At 35.6% G+C, this 11,759-nt stretch overlaps 1 protein-coding gene across 1 annotated transcript in view; it reads right to left on the reverse strand.

Moving 5' to 3' along the window:
* Window positions 1-10,772, reverse strand: part of NOL11 (nucleolar protein 11) — a gene marked incomplete at its 5' end in the record, with an annotated part of 11,299 nt that extends 527 nt beyond the window's left edge. The window contains 16 exon segments of the mRNA XM_009705922.1: window positions 77-184; window positions 474-566; window positions 1,645-1,723; window positions 2,240-2,461; window positions 3,385-3,510; window positions 3,765-3,949; window positions 4,756-4,833; window positions 5,109-5,212; window positions 5,733-5,856; window positions 6,564-6,640; window positions 7,365-7,562; window positions 7,961-8,099; window positions 8,658-8,715; window positions 8,976-9,121; window positions 9,718-9,774; window positions 10,656-10,772. Coding sequence (XP_009704224.1) covers window positions 77-184; window positions 474-566; window positions 1,645-1,723; window positions 2,240-2,461; window positions 3,385-3,510; window positions 3,765-3,949; window positions 4,756-4,833; window positions 5,109-5,212; window positions 5,733-5,856; window positions 6,564-6,640; window positions 7,365-7,562; window positions 7,961-8,099; window positions 8,658-8,715; window positions 8,976-9,121; window positions 9,718-9,774; window positions 10,656-10,772 — 1,911 coding nt within the window.
* Window positions 10,773-11,759: the final 987 nt, after the last annotated feature.

Below are 11,759 nucleotides of genomic sequence, written 5' to 3' on the forward strand. Positions count from 1 at the left end.
CCCCCCCCCCTTTATTAACACCAATATTCTAAATCCATACTAAAGTGAAATAATTATCCCAGAAGATGCAACTTACTTGGGCTCTCACAAACTTATGCAGGTTTGAAAGCAACTCTTTTGCTTCTGGTAGCATCACCATAACTGTGAAGTGAGCATCAAGTAATAGGCACATCCAATCCATAATCTGAAGACAAACAAGAAAAGTACACTTACACTTTATGATAGGCAAACGACACAGATTCTGCTTTAAGAGCTGAACTCTGAAACATCAATTTCTAATGCAAAATGCATGGTTTCATACTTTAAGTCAGTATATTTATTTTCCAATCGTAAAAAGTGTTGTGTTACATCTGACTTCATACAGGTTATATTAATACACAATACTTTGTAGAATGAATGTAGATCTTAGTTGATTTTAGGTAGTCACAACTTCTCACAAAGACACACACCACAGCTTAGAACTAGCTTCCTACCTGATTTATAGTTGGAGAGTGTATTCCGGGAAGAGTGGTATTAATTTTTTCACTGCATTTCACATACAGATAGTATAAATACCTGAGAAACAGCTAAAAAGTAGAGAAGTCAGAATATTTTTAAAGGACAAACATTTAATAGACCGAGGAGTTTTGTCCTGCATGCAGTAATACTCATAAGGATTTTTTTTTAAAAATTCATTTTTTAAAGCAACATAGATGCCTGTATACTATGCACTAAAAATTAGTTTTACGGTTATCCTATACCACCTATATCTAGATGTTTGAAAATTCTCAGCAATATTCAGTATAATGTTACATTCAGTGATAATCATTGTTTCAGTGATTGTGTCAGTGTAATTTAATTGACACAGACTTTTCTAGGAACTTTGCTAAAAACTGTATCTAAACAGTAACAATTTTAGTCCCAGTTGCACTTTCAGTAGCCAACAATAAATTGCCAATGGTCAGAATCAGGTTACCATCATCTTGTGCTGAGCACAAGTCAAAGATTCCTTTCTCTCTGCAAAAAAAATAAATCAAGGGGATGGGTCAGCTTTGTTCTGATGTGTGTTTTTTTGAATCACTGGAAAACCACCTATATGCTCAGGTATTATGGTACATGCAGTTCTTGAAATTATATTTCAGGTTTTGGGGGACAGGGAAGTTTGTTTTGGTGGTGGTTTTTTTGTTTGTTTTTTTTTTTTTTTAAACTGAGCAGATCCCAGATTAAATATTAGAGTTCGATTTATATTACATTCGGCATTTTACAGTGTAAAGTTTGTTTCTCCTGTTTTCTAAACAACTATTTCTGATGGTACTGACTAAATTGGTATATCTTGTTCCTTTCTTAAAAAGCATCCAAATCAAGAAAAGGTACTATATTTGCTAACAAAATATGAACAACATTTTCCAAGTAGACTGGGTCATAAAGAGAGTTTCTTACTTACGTTTTCTAAAATAAGCAGGGACTACAAAAATTAGTAAAAGTTCCGTATATATGTGGAAAAACATGACATTTGTTAACATTAAATCTTATTAGGCTTCTTAATTTCATGTTCATGCATTAGTTTGTGATTCAGACTCCAGTAAGTTTCTGATACACAATTGAAAAACTCCCTCCCCCCAAAATAGTAAGGGTTTTAAAAGTTTTTAATTTTAACATACTTACAACAGCTTGCTGAGCTGGAAGGTTTTTCAGATGAGGCAAAAGAAATGTTTCACTGTAAGCTGAATGGACAACAGCATTTCTGTGCAGTACTATTAAGGAAATAAAATTGCAAGAAAAAATACCAGTTTCTAAAACTGAAGTGAGTTCTAACTAAAATATTTCTCTAGGTTCTTTGAGAGAGGTCCTATTTCAGCTTTTTGAATCTCCCTTATTTCTATCATGAAATAGATACAGCAACTGAAACATCACAATACAGTTAGCTTGAACAGTTCTGTTTAGTGCAAGTATGTAATTGGCTCATGTGTTTCAACAAGCAAACATCAAAATCATTGATGCTTTTCTCTTGATTAGGCAAAGTTTTATTACACTTTTGCAATAATATAAGTTTAAATTGGTGTAGATGCTTTCTAAAAGTTGCCTGTTTCTTTTTATATTCTAAGTAATTTTTCTACTGAGTAGGAACTTCTTTTATCAGAACTTCTCAGAAATTTTCCACAAACCCCAGAAGATAAGTCTTTTAGCAATACTAAATATAAACATATATATTTGTCACATATAATGCATTGACATTCCTTCATTAAAACATACAGGATACAATAATGCCGCCTTCTGTGGTCCAACAGGGCAGAATTCACCCTCAGTCATCAGATGGGTTTCCTTTGTGATTTTAGTATCCCAGATGTCTTGTTCCAGCTCCGCATTGAAACCATTTTCTACAATTTCAGACTTAACTTCTTTGTTGTTGAATTCAATATCAATGTAACAGATTACAGACTCCAGATTCACATCTATTCTTTGAAGATACGCTTCACTAATGCTGCAGAAGAAAGTTCCAGGCATTTAGTACTTTTAATTATTAGTTTGAAAATCAGCAATGCTATCAACCCAACAGTAGTACACACTATGAACTCTTTGAAGCTTACTACAAAAGTAAAAATATATACCAAAATATAGTCTTGCAGAATGAATAAAGGCCATGAGAGAACAGTTAATATTTTGTAATTATTAACCTTGAACAATACATGTACTGCTCTTTTATTCCAACAATGTTAGTTACTGTATTTATTAGACATTCTGTCATGGGCTGATATAAGGGTTATACCCCATTAGAGACTGTTAGTGTATTCTGACTTCAAAAAAAAACTGCTTCAACCCCTAAGACAGTTACGATTTTCCTAATATTTAGTAATATTTGACAATTCTAAGGTATTAAACTAACAAGATCTGATGTTTCTATTAAAGCAAGAATCATTTTTGCTCTGGAAGCCTGGAGGAGCAGTTACAACTGCCTTTTCTTTCAGTTACAGTGCCTACCTAAAATTTCATCCTTTTTGGGATATGAAAGCCATTTTTGCTGTGAACTGACAAGAGCTGATCTTTTTTTTTGGGCTTCTTAATGCAGGTAAGTTCCCAATTAAGTCTGTTGCACAGTAAACAGCTGTGACAACACATGTAGGATGCAAATGCCATTCAAGGCAGCAGTGTTACCAAAAGGCATGTTCACTTAATTACCACTTGCATAGCTTTTAGAATTAACATACGCAACAGACATCCTGTGAAGTTTGTCAGTCTGCAAGACTGCAGCATACACTGTACTCAGAATTAAGAATTTAATGCACAGTATTAATTTTTCATCTATAAAATTAAAGCCATTCTTGGCAACACAAAGCTTTTTATTAAGGAGCTTGGTTTGATGAAGAAAAAAAAAAAAAAAAAAAAAAAAGAGGGATTCCAACTTACCTTAAAAATACTTTCAAGCAAGCGTAAGTAATTTCTTCAGGAATATCTGGAAACCGTTGTAAGCAGATTTGTAAGAGATGCACATCTTTTTTCTCCAAAGCAACAGCCATTAAATCTGGACATAAACTGTAAGAATATGAAAAGAAGAGGCTGCATAGTTCACACCTGCTGAAAACTACATTGACAACTAATCCAGAAGTACTAATCTTGTTTCACAGAAAAATCCATCTGAGAAGCATCAGCTTCATTAGAAAATACACATAAGCACCTCCAATAGTAAATTCTGGTAATTCAAGAGTGCTTTATAAAGAACTGGATTTCTACTTGTTTTTTTTAAAAAAGACTACTCCTTACAATCAAAAAAAATGCAGAATCATTACCTGTAAGACAAGTCTCGGGTTTGGACTATCTGTAGCAGGAAATTTCGAGGGTAGTACTGTGGATTTGTTTTACACCTGTTTATAAGGGCAGTTATTACACATCCAATGGTGGCTTGCAAATCTGGCATCTGTGCTTTTGACATCAATTGTCTCAATTCATCTTCAAATACAGTTGCAGAAGCATCCTGAAAATGACAAATACTGTGCAACTCAGCAGTACAGGGCATAGGTTTGAGAACTGTACTGTTACTAATTAGACCAAGTAGAAACAGACTTATTTTGGAATTCAAGCTAAAAAAAAAATTTACAAAAACCCCCTTGCCACTCTGCATTTTGGCAGTCTCTCTCAAGCATGAAAGAGCCAAATGAGGGTAATTACTCACTCTGAACTCAGGTAAGCGGTATCTTTCAATAACCGCTCACAGATTATTTGCCTGTTAGACTACCAAGATGTCCAGCCACATCTGAACTATAGGTATGTTCACACAGGAAGGGATGCAACTTAAAGTATCAGAACATTTGCAGCAAGTTTTAGAAAAGAACTAACCAGCTTACTGCTATATTTGCAATGATACTTCTAGCACTCTTGACTTTCTAGATCCAAAATGTCTTCAACAAAATTAAAGCCATAAATAAGAACCTACAAAGGCTTAAAAAAGCAGAGTTCAGGTGAAATAGCCTCCCACTTTATTTACTGTAAGAGAAGATTTTAATTTAAAATGAACAAATTTGCGCCAGTTTTCAGAACTCAGATAGCTATTATAAGCCCTGTATTGTACAGTTCTAGAACACACTCCTACGACAACACTTATTTCATCATGTCCAAATACTATTCCAGCACAATAATAATAATATCCTCCAACTCACTTGTTTAAGGCAGCTTTGTCAACTTGATATGTGCAAAAGGATACAGAAAAAGATAATAGCTTAAGAGACAACTAGAATATTCTGAGTGTCTAAAACACTACTTTAGGATATTTGGTTTACTTACTTTTAGATTTAGTAAGCGCTGCCCAACTGATAAGGTATCTGGCTGTACTTTAGCAACAGTGTTCCTTTTTGATCTTAACTATTACAAAGAAAAACAAAAAGTTATTATACAAAAGATAATATATATTTAAGCATTTCAATCTAGATAACTAGGAATTTGATGTGTCAACTTGCTGCACAGATTACAATTAGTAACTGGGTAGTCTAATCCCAGAAACAGTGTTAGAAATTATGAATGACAAATATGAAGTGAAATTTCTTTCTGCTACTACACTTAAAGGTAAAAGTAGCAGCATGGGGAAGCGACAAGAAAACACAAAACAAAACCCTCACATGCTCCTAATGCTAACTTACAGTCATTCTGGACTCAGATTTTAGAGTTACAGACTGCTGTGACTGAAATGAAACCACCAGCTCTTCATCTCCAAGGGTATTCCAGTTTACAAATGAAGACACATCTGTGAACACAAAAATGAGACTATATGAAGCTAAAACGTAAAGCACATTTATTAAAGTATGAATATTACATCAACTTCTTAAACTAGTAGATATTTTCTGAAGTATAATCCAAGCCATTTTATGCCAAGACAGTTGCCAGTTTTATCTCAGCAGCAGGTAATTTTATCATCCTTTTTGCATACTGTTTTTCCATTTAGTTCTGGGAGGAGAGGTAAGTAACATAGGAGACAGCACGTCATTCTGGTTTCAGTATTCATAGCTAGCATTCCAGTATTTTCAGTAATTCCAGTATTTGAATGACAACTCAGGTTAAGTGATGCCACAATAAATTCACACATTTGTGTGCTTTGGTGTTCCTAGCAACAGCAAATTTAACAGCTAGGAACAGAATACAGTGTCAGGTTACTTCAAGCTGTTTAGATTCAATTGATCTGTAGGACTGTATTAAAATAATTTTTATACAATTTCATTAGTTTTCCTTTTATGAGATCTTTTCACTGTAATTATAAAAATTCTTACCAGTGGCTTGACTGTCCTTGAGCTTTCCCACAGCAGCTGCCAAGGATGACGTTTCACACTTGTACATAACCACCGTCAGCACTTTCCCATGAGTGAAAAAAAATTTTTCCTCGTAACACCACAACTACAAGATATTAAAACATATTATTAATGAGGAGATGAGCAGAGAAGCGTGCTCCTGCACAAGCTGATGTTTAACTCCTTAGTACAAAATTCAATTAAAAGTTAGCAATCAGGTTAATTATTTTTGGTAGGTTTAACACTTGTTAGATGTTCACTACTGTTGATTTTAAATATAGAAATAAGAAGCATTCTGTTGAGTATTTTCCAGGGATATCTTAAAGTACAGTGGCTGCTCTGAGGCATTAAGTTCCCTCTTGTGCAATTTTATAACAAAAAACAGTGAAATACCTGTTATATTTCACTAGTGCATTTATTACTTAGGCGTCAGTTTGCTTATCGTTAATTGACATCTGAACATCTTGAAATGCTATTTAGGGAGATGCAGGGATCACTTATGCAGTCGATTACAAATTGTCTGAACAGAATACATACTGTCTGGGTTTTCTGATTAATTAGCTATTTCATTCTCACCAAATAATCAAGACCATCAGAAGTGAGAAGGCACTGAATTATCAAAGAAACTGCCAAAGGCCACCATTCTCCTCCTGACAAAAACTGCTCATCAACTGGTCTATATGAATTTTGTTTCAGAAGTTGGCACTCCTGCTCTTCCAGACAGAAGCGGAACTCTGAAGCCCACGAGTTTCTTCACTGCTATCACGTCAAATACACAGAGCTTATGGACTACAAATTAAAGACTGAGCTTACTTGTCCACTGGTTCCCAGGGGCAGCTCCTTTGAAGTCTGCAATGTCTGAAATTTTGTATTCCATATCGTTAGGCACTCTAGGGAAAATAAGAGAGAGATGTTACAACCCCAAAAAGCAACATAAATGCCAGATTTGCCATTGCTACTTTCAGTTAAGAACACTTGAGGAAATAGAAATACCTATCTCAAAATAGCTCATTAAGTAAAATATTCAACAATAGGAATTAAGCCATTCCGGTCAGATTTCATGAAAAATATTTAAAGATGAGTTATTTTCCAGTGTAGAGCTTTTAAGCAAGAAGCTGTGGCAAGAGGGACAGCAGCCAGTACGGCTTCCAGTCAGGAAGAACATATTTTTATAAAATGCTATGTTCAGCAGCCTAAATGTCAGTGATCCCACACTTCAGAAATTTAAGCATGAGACTGAAGTCTTTGTTTTACTTATTTTAGACACTGGTTTCTTATAGGACATTACGTCTGTTCCCTGCGTAGGTCCTTTTACAAGTGTCCAAGTCCTCCTTTTAATTCCCCTGCATCCATGAGTTCTCTTGCTGCGTCTTCTCAAGTGTTTCACAAACAGCATGAAAGCAAATACTGAAATACAACAGTGAGTATAGTCTTGCAACTCACTAGGCAGCTTACTGGTAAAGGTTACCTTTCAGCTAGTGCTCTGAACAGCACAGCTCAACTACATATTAGTTTCAAGAGTCAACTAACATTTTATTTGCACTATTTCCTGCTTAGTGCTTTGCCAAAGAAATTTTAGACCTTGCGACATCCTAATGTGATTTTTGAAGTTACCTTTGGATTCTTCACCGGATGCAGCTAGACTTCCTAATACTGCGATGTGGTCTTTATCAAGAACAACAAAAGAAGTTCCTTTTAGAATGCTTCCGGATAACGAAAGGTTTAGTAGTAGTGACTTGGACAAAATCTGCTCTTCCTCTTCAGTATTTTGCTGCAGAGGTATCAGAACCTTGTACACAGAATCATTGGAATCTGTCAAAGAAAAGGGATGATGCTTTTATCATCTGTTATTGTGGAAAAAACTATTTGATATGATATGGCAAGAGGACATCCAAAGAGAACAAAATCCAGTGAGTGCTGAAAGAAGAAATAATACAGGATATTTAAAGGACACATTATGATGCAAAGCAGCAAAACAAAAGTATAGCTAGCATGAGATCTGCAAGGTACAAGTCATAACATTTAGGGACAGTCAGCCTTTGCAGCCATTAAAATATCAGGAAGATTTAATTACTCCTTCTGTCACTAGCTGTTTTAGAAAGTTTAAAGAGCTAAAAATATTAAATAGTAATTCATAAATACCATTACTTTATGTCCTTCTGTACAATTCTTTGCTTTATTATCACATCCCATTAGAAAATATAACTTACACAAACACAGAAGTGTGATAATTTGATTTTTTATGTATGCCATGAAACTCATTGGCTTAGATAACTCCTGTTGTTCAAGCTTGTATTTGTGTAGAGTATTCATCTTCAGTTTCTGTACATAGACAAAAAAATCCCCATCCTAAAACAAGAAAATAAAGTTTACTTTTAATTTACACAAAGAAGAGATAACAGAAATTCAGATATTAGTACTGCTTAACTTTGAATCTTAAGGAAAATTAGGAATTTGTGTTTTCTATAGGACATACAGCCTAACTCAGAAAAGTTTGCAGACTCAAGCACGTAAAGAAAATTTTAATTTGATGAAACCAATGGGTTCACAGGAAGAAGCATTTGAATAAAGACAGATTCATGTATATTTTTTTTTTTTTAAAACATAAATTCTGTTTAGTAAGTTCTTCACAATGAGCAAGTATTTGCGGGCAATGAAAAGTCACACAGTTGTTTACTGTATTTAACCTTAATTGTTCTCTGAAGTTCTAAGAGCCAGGCTCCCCAGCCCTGAAAGCAACTCAACTTCTATTTAACTGTTGTATCAGAAACAATACATGCTATTGATTAAATCAGGATAATGATTTCACTAAAAGCTTTTAAAATCCAATGAAACAGGTGATGGATTTTTAGAAAAAGCACATAGATTTGCTGTTATGAAAGTTTTTTAAAAAAGTATTCAACTCACTTTCTCAGTAGCGAAAATTAAGACAAGCCGTTGACCTTCCATAAAAGCTTCACTCCACCTAAAACCAGAAAGCTGTATGAATGTCTTCTAAATTCCAGGATTACACCTAAAGTCATATCCCTATTCCTTAGGCAGCCTCTTATTTTTAGGATATCTGTATAAATAATTATAAGATTTTAAAAACATGTTAGGAAAAAATACCCAACCCCAAGATCTAAGTCTTCAGCTTTTTCCCCTATCCCCTCAAAAAAGGAACTTTCATCATCATCGTCAATTCCTCTGAGCAAGAAGCAAGCTTCATAAAGTTGTATTACTTACTTGATGACTTCGTCTGAGATAACCTGTTCAATTTCTTGTTGTGGGGCTTCCAAAAGGACATCTAAAGTTCGAACACCACCTCCTTTGAATAGTACAACTGGCCCTCCATTGGGTAGTGAATGTATTCTGTATACATCAGCTGAAAGCTATACAGAAAAAAAATAATTCTGTGTTCTTCAGTACATTACCTTGAAAGCTACCTGTGATTTTTTTAAAGTTCTTTCAATAAACGAGTAACAGAAGAATGATGCACCTGTAAGATTCCTAATAATGTAGATCTAGGAGCTGCCAATTTGCTGAAATCCTACAAATAACGCAAATCACTCCCCAACAAAAAGCCAGGAAAGCACCCCAATGAGCATCACATTTTTGAATCGCATCAGAAAAAACATAACTGAGGGTAAGGGGTCCAAACAACTGCTATACAGCAAAAGACAAAGTGTTGTTTAACACATCCACCAGCAGAACAGAAAATGCTGTATTTGGACATAATTCACCACCTTTAAAGAAAGTCCTCTGAAACTCTGGCCTTGGGATACCAATCATTTTAAGAGAAATATTTTGATGATCAAGTCTCTCAGTCTAAGCAGATTCCTTGCAATATTCCAGAACATCACGAAGCACAAGTTAAGACTACGTGCAGCTAAAATGTAATGTTACCAGTACTACGAAAATTATCGTCTCTTCCCTCCACCAGGATTCAAAACACTAACATAAAAGTGAGCACATGTAAGAGACTTACCGTTGCTTTAAATACTTTGTCCAAGTTAGTATCTTTGCTCTTCCATATTCTTAAAACCTTTAAGAGAAGCATAACTTTTTAAGCACAGTAGAACGGTAACATGTAGACTTCTCAGCACACACCATACTAGCAATTGCATGTCACTGAAACATAGGAGGAAAATATACAGAAAATATTCACAGTAACCTTAGTGGAAACTGACCCAGGGGAAGTTTGCATGGGAAGAAGCTGAAGCAGAGGCATCAGAAATACAAACCAAGCTCAGAAATCTTGAATTGGAAAGAACAGATCGGAAAGAGCAAGGTTAAGGAAAAAGATACAGCAGAATTCTAAATAAAGCAGATCAAAGTGATAGAGATGGACTGAGATACCGATGACCTGATTTGGAAGAGAATGGTTCAAGGAGAACAACGAAAGGTCGGGAAAGGTATTTCATCAATGACAATAACAAAAAGCCAAAGGTTTGGCATCTGCTGAGCAAATACTACGTGTACACAAACCGGAAATGTTTAACTGTAAAATATGAGCAGAGAAACAAGGACGCAGGTATGAACTATTTTAACCATTTCAGTACAATAGTCATGCAGTTCTAGAAGTCAACCAGTCTGCAACAAGAGAAATAACTTATCCTTAGAGAATGTAAGCGTTAGGCACTCTTCACTGAGAATGCTTCAGTTTTAAAAAGGCTGCTGCATAACTGGTGCTCAGCAGAGATGATCTTCATGTCACTAACAAGAGAACACACTGTGAAGCTGCAGAGCTGCACAGCCCTGTCCTCTCAGAGAACAGAGAGAACCTGAACTGCAAGGTGATGTTGAGAGCTCCATGCATTTACATTTAATCAAAAATCTGGCACCGCCGATATCTTCCCTATCTACAGTCACTCAGAAGACTGACTACAGCCTTTTTTTCCTTTAAGGAAAGATAAAGGATCTCACCTTGTCATCATGAACAGCTATATATTCATGAGTTTCAAAGTTGCATACAACTGGACATGTGATAATCTGCCCATGTTTAACTGACCAACAACCTAGGGGCTTCTGATCCGAAACCTAGAAGAGTCAGAACAAAGACACTGTAATTAAAATATAGCATGGTACACTTTTGGGATTCTTCTCATGACAGGAAGAAAATACAAAGTAGCCACATCTGGTTTGAATGAGAATATTAAAATATGGAAACTGCTGTACTCAGAACTTCTCCTTGAGCGTTTCTGTTTCTGATTTAATACAAAAAATTTCAGAATAACATGAAAGAATTCTACACTAATTAGAATAATTTCTTTTTATATAAGAAATAGCTTTGACCTGTAACAGTCAGATGGGCTTATGCCATGAAGCACAGGTATGAGGCATGGCTTTTCCAAAGTGAAGATATGACTTTCAATCACTAGTGTAAGTTAGTTTTACTCACTAACACAATCATGCACAGAACCACGTTTTTTCTCTTCCTATTTCAATGTAAGTTATTGAGACAAAGAGCAATGAATTTTACTGTCTGAACTCACATTACATATGATTTATGTCTGGCTGCTCTGAGGGTACTCAATGCCCTCTCCGCAGTCTAGAGCTACATTGGGTATATTTACCAACATATTTATGTTCTCACATATGGTCTTGGCAGTGGGACTAAACAACCCAAAGGAGCTTGTATCACGAATCCACTAAGATACAATCCCTAGCCCCATGAATGTCAAAGACCATTAAAAATATAAACCCAAATATTTTCCTAAAGTTTCATATCATGGTCTACTGAAATATATACATACATGAAAAGACACCAGAACACACTTTTGGTTTCAAGTGCTGCAAACTAAAATCTTTCATCCTCTAGCCAGCAGGAAGGCAGCTGACACGGAACTGACACCCGGACACAACGCATGTCACCCCGCGTACTGTAAGGAAACGTTACACACCCTGCAGCTTCGGGATGAAGTATTTCTTGGAATGGGAACGGAGAGACAAAAATCAGCAAACCCACAAACACGTAAGCAACCGCCTAAGCCCACACCGGCTCCACGGGCGGACAGACGGCGAACCGCG

The sequence above is a fragment of the Cariama cristata genome, unplaced genomic scaffold (assembly GCF_000690535.1).
Source record: "Cariama cristata isolate BGI_N322 unplaced genomic scaffold, ASM69053v1 scaffold42228, whole genome shotgun sequence".
NCBI classification, from domain to species: Eukaryota; Metazoa; Chordata; class Aves; order Cariamiformes; family Cariamidae; genus Cariama; species Cariama cristata.